The sequence below is a fragment of the Aethalodelphis obliquidens genome, unplaced genomic scaffold (genome assembly GCF_003676395.1).
Source record: "Aethalodelphis obliquidens isolate GAN/ISIS:26980383/991018 unplaced genomic scaffold, ASM367639v1 scaffold77, whole genome shotgun sequence".
Classification (NCBI taxonomy): domain Eukaryota; kingdom Metazoa; phylum Chordata; class Mammalia; order Artiodactyla; family Delphinidae; genus Aethalodelphis; species Aethalodelphis obliquidens.
In genome coordinates, this window is record NW_020838021.1 from 8,092,898 (window position 1) to 8,112,708 (window position 19,811).

The window sequence follows — 19,811 nt, forward strand, 5'->3', positions numbered from 1 at the left end:
CCCCTCCCACGCTTCCCCTTCACCTCATTTACCTTAAAAAACAAAAGTCCTAACAAGTAAACTATAATTGCCCAAAACAAAACTAGCAAAGCACAGAGTGTGGAAACGATTATTAGGAGGTAAAAGGCAAACGTCACCAGTCTGTGCCATTACCTGAGCATCCTATGTTGAGTAAACTTTTTGGGGAAGGGGTATTGCTAACTTTATCAACAGGATTTCGATAAAAAGATAATCACCAAGTTACCATATATATTAAAAATACTTTGTTTCATTTTAGAGCTGGTTGAACTTCAGTGCTGGATAGAGCTTGTTTTTATTTTATGTATGTTTTTGTAGTCCAATTTAAAAATCTTACTCTTTTTAATCTAGGAGCTGTCTCGTCTTATGCATTGGAACTTAATTTGACAGATTCAGAAAACGCCACTTGCCTTTATGCAAAATGGCAGATGAATTTCACAATACGCTATGAGACCACAGACAAACATAATGTAAGTATTTTTATTTGTCTTTGAGTTTTATAGTAGGAATTTACTTCTACTCTTTTTTTAGCCTTTGTATTCATTTATACAAATAAGATTTCATATGTTAACTGACTTAACGTGTAAATTCTGTGGAGCTATTTTAGCATGTACACTTGAAGGTATTCTATTTAGTGTTGGAATGAATATTTTTTATTTTATTTATTTATTTAGGAATGAATATTTTAATTCATCAGTTCTTCAGAGGTTTTTTGGAGTTGGTTAAGGGCAAATAATCTGAAGACTGTATGGTGTTTCTGTATGGTCTAACTACTTCTATCGTGTTTGTAACATGTACTAACATCAAAGCTTGTCCTTTTTTTAATAGCTTGCTATTAAAGTCTCCTTTGGGGGGGTGGGGTATCCTCTCAATCCTTTTTGCCTTCTTATTTCTTTTGGTTAAGGTCCTGCCTGCTTACAATCTGATTTTTTTTTAAAAATCAACTTAATAACAGAGGTTCAGGTCGGTTTTCCTTTTCCTTTTAGACTTGCATGGATTTGTCCAGAGGGACTGGTGTGTAGCTGAAGAATATGAGACTGGGCAGCACAGACGGGCCAGGCTGGCCACGGGGGGTGTGAAGTCAACTGCAGTGGCACCCCACTTGGAAATGCTTGTGCTCATTGCTGCCTGTTTGGGCCTAACTCCCAGATTTTTTTTTCTTTTAGAAAACTGTAACCATTTCAGACCTTGGTCCTGCAACGTACAGTGGAAGCTCTTGTGGGGATGACCAGAATGGTCCCAAAATCGCAGTGCAGTTTGGATCTGGTTTTTCCTGGACTGTGAATTTTACAGAGGAGAAGTCTTTTTATTCAATCGACAGTATCTCATTTTCCTACAACACGAATGATAACACAACATTTCCTGATGCGAAAGAAAAAGGTAACCTTAAGAATTGGATTGTGTTGTGTTCTCTTGCTCTTGATTAATAATAAAAAGAAATGTAAATAATTTAAAAGCCATCCTTATGCAAGTCTGTCCTCCTGTTTGTAATGGAAACATCATGTCTTTGTATTCCCTTGCATGGCATAGTGTTGGACACAGTAAGGATATTTGCTGTCATTGCTTGGTGCTTTACTATGTACCATGTATCAATAGTATCCTAAGTGTGTTGCCAGCAGCATCTCACTTAATCTTTAACAGCAACCCTGGGAAGTAGATGTTATCTCAATTTTACAGGTAAAGGGAATGAGGCTTGATGAGATTAGATGTCTTTCCCAAAGGTCACACAAGCTAGTAAGTGCATGAGCTGGTGTTTGAACCAAAGTGTGGTGAGCTTACAGAATCCATGCACTTAACTACTATTATTTATTTCATTCAATAGTGGGCATTCAACAAATGTTGAATGAATGAGAAAATCCTTTACTAATAACTATTTTATTTTATTTTATTTTTTATTTTTTTCTTTTTAACATCTTTATTGGGGTATAATTGCTTTACAATGGTGTGTTAGTTTCTGCTTTATAACAAAGTGAATCGGTTATACATGTACATATGTTCCCATATCTCTTCCCTCTTGCGTCACCCTCCCTATCCCACCCCTCCAGGCAGTCACAAAGCACCGAGCCGATATCCCTGTGCCATGCGGCTGCTTCCCACTAGCTATCTACCTTATGTTTGTGAGTGTGTGTATGTCCATGCCTCTCTCTCGCTTTGTCACAGCTCACCCTTCCCCCTCCCCATATCCTCAAGTCCGTTCTCCAGTAGGTCTGTGTCTTTATTCCTGTCTTACGCCTAGGTTCTTCATGACATTTTTTTTCTTAAATTCCATATATATGTGTTAGCATACGGTATTTGTCTTTCTCTTTCTGACTTACTTCACTCTGTTTGACAGACTCTAGGTCTATCCACCTCATTACAAATAGCTCAATTTCGTTTCTTTTTATGGCTGAGTAATATTCCATTGTATATATCGGCCACATCTTCTTTATCCATTCAGCTGATGATGGGCACTTAGGTTGTTTCCATCTCTGGGCTATTGTAAATAGAGCTGCAACTATTTTAAATGTGTACAAGTTTAGTAACCTGAGACCAGCAGAAATAGTTCATCTTCAAATATTTTTTACCATTTAGGTAGGATTTTGGCTGAAAAGTAAAAAAGGTAAGGGAAAAAAGTTTTAAAAAAATGTAAGATGACTGAAATCAACATTTGCTGCTATTTTGAGAGAATTTTAGGTCAAAATGAACTTGGGAAGGCATTGGGAATTAGGCCGTTGTTGTGACTACTAGAACTGAAATGTGTGTTAAAATATTTTGAAGGCATGGATAATGGAGATTTCAGTCTTTTTTTTTTTTTTTTTTTTTTTTTTTTTTTTTGCATTACGCGGGCCTCTCACTGTTGTGGCCTCTCCCGTTGCGGACGCACAGGCTCAGCGGCCATGGCTCATGGGCCCAGCCGCTCCGCAGCATGTGGGATCTTCCCGGACCAGGGCACGAACCCGTGTCCCCTGCATCGGCAGGCGGACTCTCAACCACTGTGCCACCAGGGAAGCCCCCAGAGATTTCAGTCTTGTTAGGGATATAATTCTCTCCTTTCTCCCCCCTCCACTGAGATTGGGATATTAACACGGTGTTTGTAGTAGCTTAGCATTTCTCACAGATAGTATTTCATCCTGACCCCAGAAGCACAGGTAGATGGGCTTTAGTTTCCTGGACTTGGGGATGAGTGATTCATTTGGATTTATGGGATATCAAAAGATCATACTTTAAAGATCCAGAAGTGAATGAGCTCGTGTAAAACTTGGGAGGTATCACTAACTGAGACTTGGAAATTAAATCCTAGTTTTCTTTTTACTGATATCTTCGCTTGAGAGGATAACTAAAGAAAGTTTATTATTGGGTATCTTGGTATTTAGCTTTCTGCCATATATTGTCTTTCAGAACTAGTTTTAGGATTTGCCCCTGACTTTCACCGAGTTTAAAAACTAGTTGGAGAGACAAAGTGAAGTTGTTTACCCAAGTTACATGGATAAATCGGAAAGCATTGAGATCCTTGTGAATTTGTTATTGTTAGTGTTTTGGGCATGGAGGGTTCATAAATCTTTCTGACAATGTGAGGAAAGCTCTAGACCCTCTCAAAGTACAGAGTAAACTGCATATGGTACACAGTCCCTGAGCCCATCAGTGGATGCCTCTGGACAAGAGGTCCTGATGAGGAGCAGAGGTCAGCGTGCATTGAAGGAGTGAGAAACCTTGGTGTAGAGAAGGAGGGCCTGAGCTGAAACTCGGCCTAATGGTAGATTTTGAATAAGTGGAGAATTTTGAGCAGAATATTTCCAGCAGGGGGAAGCATAGTATGCACAGCAGTAATTGGAGAGCTGCCTGATTAAAGTAGAGGCTGTGTGTGTAGTAGAAGGAAAATCAAGTTGGCTAGGTGCAGTGAGTCTAAATTATAGGGGGCCTTGGAAGCCAAGGAAAGGCATTTATAGCTTGATGGGGTAGGCACTGGGGAACCATTTTAGGTTTTTAAGCAGGAGAATGATGTAACAAAAGCAGAGACAGTAGTTTATAAAGAATGTTCTGCAGTATTAATTGGAAGTGAGGAGACTACAGGCAGAGATTCCAGTTTAAGAGGCTGTTATAGGAATCAAGTGATGATGTAATGAGTAGCCAGACCAAGGGGGGTGGCAGTAAAAGCAGATGGGGTTTAATTTGACAGATTTGATGGAAAAACTGTGGACTCTGAAAGGTTAATGCCAGTCTCTCCTCCCTTTATTTATTTTAATTTTATTTTTTTTGGCCACGCCGTGCAGCTTGTGGGATCTTAGTTCCCTGACCAGGGATTGAACCTGTGCCCTCAGCAGTGAAAGCATGGAGTCGTAACCACTAGACCATCAGGGAATTCCCTCATCCCTTTTATTTTAAACAGGGAAAGATGGAATTTTTATTGCTAGCTTCTGTGTAATATTTGCGACTATTTGAGATTTTTAAATGGTTTCCTTAAATAGACTGTTGATGATGTTTTTTTCTTTTTTTAAATAAATTTATTTATTATTTATTTTTGGGTGCATTGGGTCTTTGTTGCTGCGTGCAGCTTTCTCTAGTTGTGGTGAGCGGGGGCTACTCTTCATTGCAGTGCACAGGCTTCTCATTGCGGTGGTGGAGCTCGGGCTCTAGGCGTGCGGGCTTCAGTAGTTGTGGCTCGCAGGCTCAAGAGCGCAGGCTCAGTAGTTGTGGCGCATGGGCCTAGTTGCCCTGCGGCATGTGGGATCCTCCCGGACCAGGGATCGAACCCATGTCCCCTGCATTGGCAGGCAGTTTCTCAACTGCTGTGCCACCAAGGAAGCCCTAAAAATGACATAGATTTATAGTGTAACTCCAGTATGTCTACAGCTTGTTTTTGCACTCGTTTTGTTTTTGAGGCCTATCTACATACAGCTAGTTCATACATCTATTCACTGATGTTAACAGTGGGAAACAGTTTTGGAGAAAAATGTTCTGGTTCATTGGTTTAAAATTTTTTTTCCTTTGGCCGTTAGGGGGTGCCAAGGCGCATAAGTCCTGCCTTGCTATGTGACGGAGAGGCACAGAAGGCAGCCTATATTAAGGGCCTTGAATACCTTCCTTCCTTGCTTCTCCAAAAGAAGCTAAGCCATTTGGGTGGATAAGTGTGATCATAGTCTTTTGAAGTTTCACCATATAGGCATTATAATAACTCTGCACAGAAAGGTGGTAACTTATTGCTTTCATATTCTGAAATTTTCCTGAAATGGAATAGTCTTTAAATCCTATCCAGGAAAAGGTTTCGAAAACTCATTTTAGTTACTATAACTTACTTTGGGATAGTAGCACAAAAATAATCGTTGATTATTCCATCTCTCTTCTTTGTTTCATCACTAAGTCCTGTTGATTCTACCTTAGCTCTGTGTCTTCAATTTGGCCTCTTTACTCTCTTCTTACTGCCCCTCACTATCTTGGTTTAGGCAACTCCTCCTCGCCTTTCCCCTTAACCAGCTCATTGGCCTTCTAACTAGTTTCCCTCTTAAATGACTTTCCTTAAAAGTTTTCTGCTCTGCCTAACCTCTGCAGTTTTGCTATGTTCCTTAAAATAAATGATACATTTGTTATTCCCAGCTTTAAAAACTGAAGCTGACCTGCTATTGCTAACAAAATAAAGCCCAACCTGTCCTTAGATCATAGAAGATGCTTCAAAGTGTGACCACCTGCAACTTACCTTTCCTTCCTAATCCCCATCACGTCTTTCCTCTTACTCCTTGTGTTTCAGCCACAGTGAATTTGTCAGTTCCTGAACAGGCCTTGTCTTTTGTCACTTCAGGAATGGGGTGGGGCAGGCAGACAGAAGAGATGAAATTCTAATGTATATTTATATGATCACTTTCCTCCTACCTTCTTGGAAATAGCTACTGTTAATCTTCTTTTACAGGAGTTTTTACTGTTTCTGACCATGTGGCATTCAGAGTTCCATTGAATGACATCTTTAGATGCAATAGTTTATTAACCTTAGGAAAGAATGATGTTGTCCAGCACTATTGGGATGTTCATGTACAAGCTTTTGTCCAAAATGGCACAGTGAGCACAAAAGGTGAGCACTTAAAATATATATATTTCTATACTTGGGTCCTAACTTAAGATTAGAGTATACCAGGTAGCTTTAGTTGAAGTCGTTATCTTAAAGTATTTATATGTTAAGACTTACACCTTACTCTGCACTGTAAAGTTTTTATAAATAACAGCAATTCTTATTCTTGTGGAACTTGCACTTTTAAGTTTCTGATGTACATGTTGTGGAATGGTCTTTTAAAATGTGCTACCTGCAGTGTTTTCACTGGATAAAACCTAATCTTTGTTTGAACAAATCCTCAGATAGCATTTGATCCTCAGCTCTTCAGCTTTTGAAGATCCAAGACGAAGGCTGAGAAATGGGATTTCTGTGTTCTAATCTTGACTTTTATAAATTGATTTTGTAACTTTTATGTGACTTTATTGGCAATACAATAATTTCTCGTGCACCAGTTCTGGAAAACTACCAACACTTCCTAAGAAGAGGTTGAAATAAAAGGTTCATTTGTATTTAAATTCTTCAATGATTTTTAAACTTTTTTCAGTTAAAAACAGTATCTTTCCTTATACTGGTTATATGTGGAAAAGAAGAGGGCAGGCCTAGGTAGAGGCAAACTGTTTTCAAACTTAAACCTCTGATTTTCACCTCAGAGGCAGATGAAGTTTTGGGGGAACAAAGGGACTTAAGGGTATGAAAAGATGAGTGTGTGGCCACGCATGAGTAGATAATGCATTTGTATGTGTCTGGAGCCTGTCTGCCATGTCATAACTCTAAAGACTGTCTGCATATGAAGCAGCAGTTTGAGGACCTCTGCCTCATTTAGTTTAAAATAATACTATTAAGATATTCTCTACCCTAAATATAACCCTTTTGGACTTTTATTGTGAGAAATATTTTGCTCTTCCCTGGCCTTATGAATTAAAAAATTTATTTTGTCCTTTGTTTCAGAGTTTTTGTGTGATAAAGATAAAACTTTAACCACAGTGCTGCCCATCGTTCCCACCACTGTGCCATCTCCTACTACAACACCCTCTCCAAAGGAAAAGCCAGAGGTTGGATCCTATTCAGTTGTAAATAGCAATGGGACATGTCTTCTGGCTACCATGGGGCTGCAGCTGAACATTACTCATGATAAGGTATAGTTACCTGTTTTTATTGATACATTCTTTCTGTATCTCCTTTCAAATTTAGTGGGTCCAGACTTCACCCCAAGAGTAGTGTTATTAGAATGATGCAGTTTTAAATAGAGATTTGTGTTGACTTGTAGAGTTTTGATTAATTTGAGTTATTATAACCGTGAAGAGTTAATGTCACTGTCAAGGTGTTGTATTGGCCAGCAGGAAACCTAGTAGTTTAAAGGACTCTTCGGAGTGTAGATTTTTTTTGCCATCAGTAGATCAGAATACGAGCAGTTGATCTTTATTTCAGTTAGTTTAAAATATAACTCCTTCACACTTTTACCTGAACCACACTAGGTGTGGAACAGTGCAGCTGTTTCTCCAGCTATTTGGTGACTTGAATGGTATAGGTAGATAGGCAGATACAGGTAGGGGTGTACGATGGCACTTCTGGTTGCAGTGCTCTACTGGGGCTACAGAGGGCGTGCCAGCAAACCAATCCCATTTTCAGAGTCCTGGGATTTTAAACAAGCTAGACAGATGGCTCTTGTGCTCCATTAAAAAATGTGTTTTCATTTGGCTCATTATTTGAGGAAGCTTTCCTGTTGTCTTCCTTTTTTTTTTTTAAGTCTTCTGAGTCATAGCTTGAGGACCTGGGCCAGCTTTGAAAGTAAGGTATCAAACACTTAAGTATCCATATCTAGGAGACAAAACGATTTTTTTGTTCTCCACGAACTTGGTCTTATTAGAGTATAAGGTTTTGCTGTAGATTTTTATGGTTCATCTGTACCTCTCTCCCTCTTCTTCCCCTGAAGGTTGCTTCGGTTATTAACATCAATCCCAACACAACCAACTTCACTGGCAGCTGCCATCCTCAAACTGCTCTACTTAGGCTGAGCAGCAGCAGCATCAAGTATCTGGACTTTGTCTTTGCTGTGGTGAGTAACAGGTTTATCAAAACTTAGGGGAGCACATCTGAAAGTCTAAAAAGGGGTGTGTGTGTGTGTGTGTGTGTGTATGTATTTGTTGAGAGGGATAATTACCTCTATTTTCCATTTCAACACTACTCAATTATAAAGTGTATACAGTCCATTGATCCCTGTTAATCCCTCAGGGTCACTTCGATGTTCTGTGGGCTGGACTCGAATTCTGCTATTCTGTTTTTATGTAGACCTTAGGGTAGGAGTAAGAATTAACCCATATTAAAAAAAAAAGTCTAATCTATCCATATAGATATATGTTACAATAAAGTTTATTTATAAAAGACAAAGTAAGTTCCATAATATTTTCTCTACTATTGGTTAGAAAATTCTCATGTTTGTCTGTTATAATATTTTAGGCTTTTTCAAGGCTATATATTTATAATAGTATCAGTAATAATGATAGCTAACACTTATTGAGTACTCAACTATGTACAAGGCTCTGTGCAAGTACTTTACGTGCATTACGTCAGGATAGTTTATAATGGCAGCATTCAGGTTTTTGTTGTTCATGATCGCATCAAGGGCTGAACCCTAAGCAGAAGTTTCCATGCATGTTCTGCTTCTAGGTAGCGTAAATTGATCATTGGGGACCTTTATTTCCACCTTCTCAGAAGCAGTTGTTACCCCATAATTTTTCAATGTGTGTGTGTGTGTGTGTGTGTGTGTGTGTATGTGTATGTACACATGTTACAGCAGATTGGAATGGGGAAGAGGGGCTATCAATGAGGGAAAATGTTGGACCACCAAAGTTATTGTATAAGGGCCTAAAAAACAGTTCTGCTTTCAAATCGGATTACTCTTATCTAGGGATGGGGAAATAGTCTCAACGTCTGATATATGAAAAGTTAGGCATGTCTTTGTTTTGTGTCTGAACTTGGTATTTTGAGTCTAAAGCCTCTTTTCTCTATGGAATACATGCTGAGTAATTGAGGATTATATTTTAGAAAGGTTTATAAAAACCTTCCCCTTTCCAGCATTCAAATAATTACTCCGTTCTAGTACATATATGACCAGTGAATTACTATTAAGAATGTCTAGTTAAGCTTGTCATCTTCAGTGTGATAAGAGCAGGCTTCCCAAGTTACCTCACAGAGATTATATTATAGTCAATAAGAATGAAGAAAGTAATATTTTAGATTCATTCCCCTTTGAGTGATTGAGCTTGATCTTTCTAGCTGAGGTAAGATCCTAACAGGAACATGGTTTCTTCTGACTCTCATGGGGAAACATGTAATATTTAATGATTACAATATTTAATTGCCCAGCAGACTATTCTAAAATGTAATTCAAAATAGTGACATTTTAACCATGATATAGGCACTTTGAAAAATCAAGAAACGTCTGCAGTGTCACCAGAGTTCAGTGGGGCCCATCTCACCTTCAATCCTATCATGACACTTACTTCTAAGGATAATTTATTGAATTTGGTGTATATGCAGGATGTTATGGTGGGATACAAAGAGGAAGGCCTGTATTCTTCAGATGCCCATGGATTAGTGGTAAAGATAGCAATGTACTAATAATTACCATTTTTATGGAAGGCCTTGAATGTCATGCTGGCTTTTGGAATTGATTCTTTGGGCAAGTAGAGTGCTGTGGGATGAGTGCTAGACCAGAGGAAGATACAAAGTGCTATAAGAGTGTAGAAGAATGAGCCATTAATTCTAGCTAGAGTAGAGTCAGGAGGGTTTAACAGAGAAGATGGCATTTAAGCTGGACCTTCAAGGATGGGTCAGATTTGTACACATGGGGGAGAAGGTGGGGAGTAAGTGAAAAAGTAAAGCTACCCATGGATAAAGGAACACAATCAAGACCAGGTGGAGAATGAGACATGTAGCATGTTTAGTGAATGATAAGTTTGGAAGAGTACTTGGGACTAATTGTAGAGAGCCTTGAATGCCAAGCCAAGGAGAGATGCGATAAGGTTGTTCAGGTCCTCTTTATGCTTCCTCCTGAAATTCTCTTAGTCTGCCCCCTGGTTTTCATTCCCTACTGATTCAGGCCTGCATTACTTCTTACCTGGATGTTTCACACAGCCTCCTAACTAGTCCCATCTCTTCCTCCCCTCCCCCAATGTACTTTGGCATCAGCTTGATCTTCCTGAAGCTCAGCTCTTCCTCAGAAACCTGCAGTGGTTCTGTTTTGCCGACAAGAAAACATCTAAATTCCATGCCAGGGTAGTTCACGCCTCCCCTCCCTGCCATGCAATGTAACCTGCATATCCAGCTTTATGATTCCTTCTTTCCCTTTATATGAATCTCATGCTTCCCTTACCCTGTTCCCTGTGCACATCCCAGGCTCTGCAGCCAGACTTCCTGGTGCCAAATCCCAGCTCACCGACTACTGTGTAGCCTTGTGGAAGTTACTCAACACCCTCCATAATTCAGTTACAAAATGGGGTGTTGTAATTCTTCCATTCCATGAAGCCTCATATGTAAAGTTTTAAGAACAGCGCTTGTCACTTTGTAAGTTCTCAAATGCTCGTGTGCTTGTGATTATGCTCATTTTCTGACTACCTTTACTCATGTGGTTGCTTTCTCGAATACTCATTTCTGCTTGTTTCCTAATTGAATCCTACCCAATTCAAATGGCCCATCCCTAAGCTTGTGTTATCTTTGCTCCTCCCTTAGTTGGAAGTAACTTCTCGTCTTTTAATTTTCATAACCTATCACTTTTTTGTAATATGGTTATTTATTTATATCTATCTTCTCTTACCTGGCAGATTGCAAACGCGGTGGGGGCAGGAACCATATCTGGTCCATTTTGATGGCTCCCTGGAACACTTAGATATGTTACCTTGTACATAGTAAAAGCACTGAAATAATTAGAATGACTGGCTAATCAGATGAGTGCTTCAGAAAGAAAATAGCAGCGAAGGAAAGGTTAGAGCTGGAGAGGCTGAAAGGCAAGGAGCCCCGTTAAAAGGCTGTTGTGATCCAGGCTAGAGGTGGTGAGGGCTCAGAAAGTGATAGAAAGAATGGAATGGAGGGAGTGAATTGCTGAGTGTCTAAGAACCATATGAGCACACCTCTGGTCCAAAAGTTGGAAACAAAATGAAGAGGGAAAGGGTTTCTGTCACATTTTGAGTCCCTTTACTTAGTTGCAGTTTATTCTACTGGTCCAGGTCTAATCCATGGTTTTATCTTCTGGGTAATAGTATTAGATTGCTTTCTTTCTGTAGATGTTAACTGTACCTGTAGACAGTTGTGATGCATTGATTAACTGGAAGCTCTTTTTCACACAGAAAAATGAAAACCGATTCTATCTAAAGGAGGTGAATGTCAGCATGTATTTGGTTAACGGCTCTGGTAAGCAAAACATTGGCCTCTGGGAAAAAGAGTATGGGTTACACTGAAAGAACAGAAACTGTAATTATCTTGTTACCAAATAGTGCCTTATTTAATGGACCAGAAGATTCTATGTCAAAATTGTACTTTGACCATAACTTAAAATCAGTAACTTAGAACTAGAGTGTTCTATCTTTTGCAGTATCCCATATTTTCAAAGCATGGTAGATAATAGTTAACGATGTGAGTGAGTTTTAGACTGTAGAAACATCTATAGAAAGATACGGAACCTAGTGATCTTAAGAATGGCTTTTTGTGGGCAGACCCTGTACCCTAAGCCCCCATATTTCACAGAAAAATCCTGGGGACTGTCCCATTTTTTTTTTTGTTGTTGTTGTTGATGGGATAAGAAGTTACTAACATGTTTTTTTTTCCCCTTAAAGTTTTTAGCATTGCAAATAACAATCTCAGCTACTGGGATGCCCCCCTGGGAAGTTCTTATATGTGCAACAAAGAGCAGACTGTTTCAGTGTCTGGAGCATTTCAGATAAATACCTTTGATCTAAGGGTTCAGCCTTTCAATGTGATGGAAGGAAAGTATTCTACAGGTAAGAATCAAGCAAGTTTTATTAATAATTTATGGTCTTAGGTTGACTGCTGGGTGGCTTTTCCTTTGAGTCATGGGAATATAAGCACTGAAATACAGGAATATGAATTCACCTCTCGACTCTGTTGTAGAGTTCTCATAGCCTTGAGCAAGTTGTGTAACTATATTTAGCTCATCATTTTGCTCAAATTAGATTTGTTTTGTGATCTCAAAACCATTTGCAACAAAGTTTTTAAAGCTAAAACTGAGGAGATTTAAGTGAGCTTTACTTAAGGTGTAGACATTTCTCCATGGGTTGTAGTTTGTGGGAAGGGTGGCACTTGGGAGCAGCAGTTTTTGAGCATCTTGCTCTGCCTTCTTGGGGCCATCTTCTCGCTGGAAACATTTTCATACCAGAATTAAAGCAGTTTGGTCTCATTTTGTTAAGACAAAAGATTGCAGTAGGAAAGCCTCAGATATCATGACCTATGTTTTGGCCAGCCAGAAAGATCTGGAGAGTTTTAAAAGCATGTGCCAGTGTGAATGAGGCTTTTTGAAGGTCTACTCAGGGCTAATGGTGGTATTTATCAGATTTTTAGTGAAAGCTTTGTGAAGGGCTTATTACAGTGTGTTTATATGAATATGAAAGATGCATTTGGCATTACAAGATTAAAATTTGCTTGAAGAGGAAAAAGTACATAAAATTCCTTAATTGACTCGTCCTTTAAAACCAATTACTTAAAATTGACGGTTTGTGGATCACAGTTCTGCCCAGCAGAGCCATCCCAGTCATCCACATCCTTTTTAACAATTAATTCTATGGTTTAGAAGGAAATGTGGAAGCTGTGTTTAAAGTGAATGTGCTGTGAGCTGCTCAGCAGTTTTGCAGTAGTGCTGAACACCTAGCCTGACTTGGTTAGGCCAGAATAAATTGGGCTCTTCACCCTACCATTCTTGTGATTAGAAGGGTTAATCACAATTTAAAAGTACTTTCAAGAATTCTTTCCCCCTTTGTCAGTTTTGCTTACAAACTTCAATTATTTTGATCCTTTAATAGTTTTACTTTTGAGTCTTTATTGATCTCCCCTACATTATTACCTTAATTTTAGGTCCAAATTTGTGTTTAGAACTTACAATCATTTGCAGTGTAAAATCCGCTCAAGCCTGTTTATCTAGTCAGCTGTAATAGACATGAGCTGTGGTTTTTCTCTAATTTGAAACTTTGGTTTTTATGTACATAGAATTAGAAATGTCACCCAAAGGAGTATACAACATTTAGTACTGATAATGAATGCGTAATCTATTTGTGGAGCTAGGTTCTTGACTGTGGGTACCTATAAATACAACACACTGGTAATAATTCACTGTTTAGGAGAGGAAATAGACTTTCAGTAAGGTAAGAGTGTTGATTGGATTTTACTGGATCAGACTACTGTCTAGAAATGGGGAAAATAGCCCCTGTGGGCTGCCAGCCCTGACCAGATTGATAAATGTGGTAAACACACTCAAATTAGTAAGAGGTCCCAGTTCTTGACTTTTGCAGCCACTAAAAGCATATACTTGAAGTCGGGAATCTGCAAACTTTTTCTGTAAAGGCTCAGACAGTAAGTGTTAGGGTTTGGAGGCCATGTGGTCTCTGTCACAATTATTCAGCTCTGCTGTTGTAGCATGAAAACAGCCACAGGCAATAAGCAAATGAGTGAGGCTGTGTTCCAGTAAAGCTTTACTTGTGGATACTGAAACTTGAATTTCATATAATTCTCATGAATCACAAAATCATCATCTTTTGTTTTTTTTCCAATCATTTAGAAATGTTCAAAAGGCATTTTTAGCCCTTGGGCCAGATTTGGCTCACGGGCTATAGTTTGCCCGATCTTTGCTCTAAAGGATTCCAGAGCCAGCATGGCTGTTTTAATCCCACAGTTAAACCTTCCTGATCTGCTCCGAGTTTCCCAAAAGACATTCACTCTACCACCAAGAGTCTAATCCTGCTATGTAGCTATGTGGCTAGATTAGCTCTCTTCATTTCTGATAAAGTAATACTCCTATTTTGGAAAGCACTTGGAACATATACAAAGAAATACAGACACATGTATGTGTTTTACTCAGATATAAATGAGTGTATATTCATATATATCTATATATATACACACATACATGAATGAAAGGACAAATAAGGTTTAGGATTTTAATTCTAGGACACTGCATAATTTTATGTAGCTTTATCACTAAAATATACCTGTCTTAATTACTTTAAGTTGATCTTATAAGAGCATTTCTGAATTTTGAATATCAACATCTTTTACTTTTGGACATCATTTTTTTTATTATACTCATTATTTGTTACACACTTTTTCTCACCTACAGCCCAAGAGTGTTCGCTGGATGATGACACCATTCTAATACCAATTATAGTTGGTGCTGGTCTTTCAGGCTTGATTATCGTTATAGTGATTGCTTACCTAATTGGCAGAAGAAAAAGTTATGCTGGATATCAGACTCTGTAACACTAATCCACATGTGACTCTGTTACAAAACAATAAAGCAAGTACAAGATCCAAGATCCAACATGCAATACTATTCGATTTAAGGTATATATAGTTGCAGTTCTGATCTTAACAACAGGTGGTACAGAGGATTTTGAACTTAAATAGATAAAAATACCCCTAAAACTATAAACTATAAATTAGTCACATGATTTTGGTTTTCCCAACTAAGGAATTTAAAAGTTATTTCTACAACAAAAAACATGTGCAAAATCACGTGGATTATAGATTCTATTTTATTGTCTTGAATTAGTATTGCATTGTTCTCACTTTAAACATTCTGACTAGAAATATACAGCTTAGGAAAGGGTTAACCGCACCTCCACATGTAGTCGATTTGAGACAACACATTCTACGGTGGATTTGTACTTGCTCCTTTGCATTTTTTGGTGATTTTGTTTGCAGGTTAACTTAGCTGCTTTGGCATTGCTGTGTATTTGACTATGAGAGATATGCCAATAGATTTGAACAGGGTCTAGTATTATTATGTTCTTAGCAATGCATGCTTTTCTAATGCCTTTTGAATCCATTTGTATTTAATGTGGCTGTAGTGACAAAAGATACAAAAGCTTTAAAATTTTGGAATAGGTGTTAATCTTGTTTAATCTTTTTAAGAAAAAAACTGGATATTTCCGTCTTTTAAATTGTAAGACACAAGACTATTCCAACTGGGCATTTCAATCTATTTTCTAGATGTTTTAGAGATAATTGCTAGGCAGTGCCAATTTGGGGTGTTAGTCCCTTGTACCCGTAAATTGGCTTCTACATGCAGTGCTAAAATTAATGTAGATTTCTCTTTAGCTTTCTAGTATCCTTGTTGGTGATGGTTTGTTTTATTCTCTTCTTTTCTTTTCCTTAAAGAAGAAATGCCAGTATGTCCTAGAACCTAGATAAAGAACTTGCACCTAACCCAAAAGTCTTGGCCTTCTCTTTGTTCATGAAAAAGCTGTTCTTTGTTTCCAGCTTGTGTTGATTGCTACAACATTTACTAATTTGGCTTTCACATTTAAATAGTTCTGTGCTAATCAAAACTTACATTATTATTTTTCATTATGGTAGCATCATCATTAATTCATGTACTTTGTGTTCAGCTCTGTGCTCTGGGGAGTTGCACCAATTGTCCATTAACCTGCACCACCTAATGTTTATATGAGAAAGCAAAACATTTCTGCTTGATAGTTAGCACATCAAGTATTTCTTGCTGCTTTTGTCTTTCTTCCTTTTTTTTTTGGTATTGAGATGGCTGAGCAAATATTAAAAAATTGTTAACATGCAGCAATATATGGCAGGTTCCGTGTTTGGGGGGATGGGAGATTATGTGTGCCTCCCATTCACTAGAAAATGAGATATCTGGGTTCCAAAATGTTGTTTGCGTTGAATAAATTTGGTAGTCTAGTGACACACACACAGAGGCAATTGCATGTTAGCATGTGTATGTCTATAACTACCTTTCGAGTTATATTGGCATGATAAATATTTTCTCCCACCTAAATTTGCTCTCTGTTTAGAGTAGCCTGAAAATCTTATTGGCTCAGAATAAGATTCCTGACTAAGCCCCTCTCTAAAAGCTACATTGAGCTGCATTGCCAGCTTAAGGCACTTTTTAAAGGCTAAATATAAATCTGATTTTTAAAAAAAAAATTTTATTTAAATAGTGTTTTAGTGTAAGATTGTTAACGTTGTCAGAATGGATAATGCTTGCAAGAATGTGAGCCTTAGATATTTCTCATGAGTCAAAACAAAGCAGCTTTTTTAAAAAATAAAAATTGGAAGCACAAGTGGGTGGCACACTGGCTTAATGCTGTTAATGTTTCTAAAAGTTTCTACCTTTAGATTATATATCTGATTTATATTAAAATACCTCTAATTAGTACTGTTTTATAGAAAATCTGACCTAATTGAATATTTTTGTATTTTACATGGGCCAGTTTATATGCTATCATTTACACTATCATTTCCTATAGCCATGTGTTCTTTGTACCTTTTGTAGTTTTGCTTTAACGGATTTACACCTTGATGATCTAACACTCTATTTGGTTTCTGGGTGTTTTTCATGGGTTAGCATTTGTATAAAGAAACTGGTCCATGTAAATACTTTCCATGTTTTTTCCTCAGATGTTTAAACCACTAGTTGATGTATGGTATTTCTCTTCAGATATTTGCCTGTCCATTTGCTCAACATATTGCTTCTAAAACAAACAATAAAGATTCTTTTATTTCTTAAGGAAATTTGCTCACATTTCTTTCCCATTGGCTAAAGTCTAGATTTTGTATACTACATAATGGCAATTTCTTCCAAAAGGAAAAACTTAAGAAATGCTTAGAAGTAGAATTAATTATTTCCAGAATGTTCTGTGTATTGCTGTCTGGAAGAGTGGTCCCATACATAGGTCCCTACTGATGTTGGAGTGGCTACAGAGTAAGAATCAGGTCTGGGATGAGACGTGTGTGGCGCGCACTTGTGTGTGTGTGTGTGTGTGTGTGTGTGTGTGTGTGTGTGTGTGTGTAAACTCCCCAGCTGAATCTAATGTTTAGGCAATTAGGAAACCAGTGATCTAGAACATTTATTTCATAGTAAAAGTGACAGAATATCTCTGTACACTTTTCTCAGGTCCTAAATTGAGGCTGATATTTAGTATCTGTACTAGGTCAGCCACACAAACTGACCTATTGATCCGAGCCAAAATAGGATTGTGTGTAATTTTTTTTTTTTTTTTTTTTTTTTTTTTTTGGTGGTACGCGGGCCTCTCACTGTTGTGGCCTCTCCCATTGCGGAGCACAGGCTCCGGATGCGCAGGCTCAGCGGCCATGGCTCACGGGCGCAGCCGCTCCGCGGCATGTGGGATCTTCCCGGACCGGGGCACGAACCCGTGTCCCCTGCATCGGCAGGCGGACTCTCAACCACTGCGCCACCAGGGAAGCCCTAATCTTTCTCTCAGATCACCTTAAAATTCTTGAACCTTCCAATTTCCAGATAGCTTCCCAGTCCACCTTAGTATATCACACACACAAATTTAGCAGCCTGGCTAGTCGCTTTCCTCTGGATTACCCAGTTAAGCCACGTGACTGCCAGTTACTCATCAGAGCTCCCAGCTCTACTAGCTACCATGTGACTTGGTCAAGCTACTCAACTGGGGTCTCTCTCGTTTTTTCATCTGGGGACTGAGGGCTGTTAAGTCCTGTTACTCTTATTTCTTTGAGTGATAGTTTTTCATTTCAATGAAGAAAAATATACATTTGAGTATTTTTAGAAGGAACCTGATTAGAAGCTACATCTTAGGCATCAAGAACATGTTTACATACAGTGTAAAACACACCATCTGAAGTTTCTTGCGTTTTTTTAGGAGGAATTATTATGAGACTCAGATATTTTTAGGATTATAGCCTTTTATCTCTGTTTATTTAGATAGATAATGTTACATTGTCTTGGGCTCAGCTCTCTCCTACCTATCTCCTGATCTTTTACCCTGGTATATAACTTTCTGCATCAATAATTACCATATCTTATTTTTGAAACTAGTATAGAGTAGCTTCAAGTTTCTTTTCAGATTCATGTAATATATTTCAAACAGTTTGACTATAGATCTAAAAGGTATATAATAGATAAGATGTCACATAAGGATGTGCTTCTAAATGCTGATTCTTCCAAAGAGAATTTTTGACACATTGGTTTTGAAGAGGTGTTTGTTTTATACTTTATTATAAATGTACATCTTGGCTTTTCAGCCCTCACACTGAAAACTGGATTTGAAAAATTTCTGAACTAACAGAAAATTGAAGATTAACAGCATTTAAAAAATCTACATGAACCTTTCCATTGAAATTTCAATGGTCAATGAAACTTTGTCTTTAAAAATCTTCATTGCTTCCGTGACTATTAAACTCTTCTACAAATACACTTTTCCTTTCCCCAGAAAGGTCTCAAGTGTACATAAGGCAAATAGATCAGGTCAAAATGACTTATAGAATGAGGTTTTCTTTTCTTGGATGTGATTTTATTAAAATTACTGTTTTACCAAAATTTCTTTCATTACCTAAAGAATTTTTAAAGGCCGAATTCATAAAAATCAATTATTATAAATTAATACTTCACATACTGAGAGCATTTTAAGTAAATGACAGAATCTAGAAAGATCTTTGTATTAGCAGAATTGCCTTTTTGATCTACTCTGGGAATATTTGTCTTGCATGAAAGCCTTAAGAAAGCCTTATTGGCAGTATTTATGAAAGTCGTTTCAGTACTAGGTCAAATACCCAATTTGGGAAAGAGGACTATGAATTCGTTGCCAGAATAAGAAATTAATCTAATGAATTTTTTAAAAACCAAGTTATATTAAATCCAAGACATAATACTTTATGGTCATGTCACCTAATAGTTTATATGCTGGGTGGTAATTTGGGAAATTGAAGGGGAGGAGCTAACTGGGTGCTCTTAACACCATATATTCACAAGTCACATCTGGCAACCTCAGCTATCTGGATTTTTAACAAAACCAAGAAGCAAGTATAAAAGATCATTGAGCTGGCAGCCAAAATTGATGTCATAAAGTCCATAAACTCTAGGATTGCATCTTGTTCCCAGTTATTGCCCCAGAGACTAGCAAAAGGCTGGCACATTTCTTACATGCAAACACAATCAGATGTGCCTTGCAGCTATTCATTTTTATTTTCGGCACAGTTCTAATAAGTTTAATTATCTGATTTATCAATCCCTGGTAAATTGCAAGCTAGGAGGAGAACTAGGGCAATAAGAGGCAAGGAAGTGGAAAATAGAAGCAGTGGTTCAACACGCTAGCCACCTCCTCTCTCTGCAAACATATCTCCATCTGCACTATCCCTTTCTTCTCCAGTCTCAGTAGGTTTTCTTCTGGTCAGTGCTTCTGGAATCCCATTTCCCCTGCCTCCCAGGAGACTTTGTACCATCGTCTTCAACCTGTAAAATGCTCATGGCTCTTTCCCACATCCTGTAACCACAAGTCTCTTCCACCCTGAAGGTATCCTTTCTTGACCCTGTGTCCCCCTTCTACCTACCTACCTTTCTTCTAAACGTCTCATAACGAGTACTGTGTGTTCCCCATCCCAAGTTCTTGATCTCCTAACCAGTCAATCATTTCCCATTCACTCCTAAACCTGCAACAATTTGACTCCTAGCCCCCACCCTCCGTATTGCTACATCCAGTGGACATTTCTCAGGCGTCTCTAATATTTTACACTGTTCTCCCATGATAATTGAAACTGTTTCCTTCCTTGGCTT

The 19,811-nt window shown here is 38.2% G+C and overlaps 1 protein-coding gene across 4 annotated transcripts in view; it reads left to right on the forward strand.

Annotated features, from left to right (window-relative positions):
- The window catches only part of LAMP2 (lysosome associated membrane protein 2), a 35,820-nt gene that overhangs the window by 10,581 nt on the left and 5,428 nt on the right, over window positions 1-19,811 (forward strand). For 3 of the 4 annotated variants that reach the window (XM_027092328.1, XM_027092331.1, XM_027092330.1), the window contains exons 2-9: window positions 370-488; window positions 1,185-1,398; window positions 5,900-6,058; window positions 6,986-7,173; window positions 7,971-8,093; window positions 11,383-11,446; window positions 11,869-12,033; window positions 14,379-16,786. In XM_027092328.1, the coding sequence (XP_026948129.1) occupies window positions 370-488; window positions 1,185-1,398; window positions 5,900-6,058; window positions 6,986-7,173; window positions 7,971-8,093; window positions 11,383-11,446; window positions 11,869-12,033; window positions 14,379-14,518 (1,172 nt within the window). In that variant the 3' untranslated portion in view covers window positions 14,519-16,786. Of the gene's footprint in view, window positions 1-369; window positions 489-1,184; window positions 1,399-5,899; window positions 6,059-6,985; window positions 7,174-7,970; window positions 8,094-11,382; window positions 11,447-11,868; window positions 12,034-14,378; window positions 16,787-19,811 lie in introns of those variants that run through there. The other variant, XM_027092329.1, reaches the window with a different exon arrangement.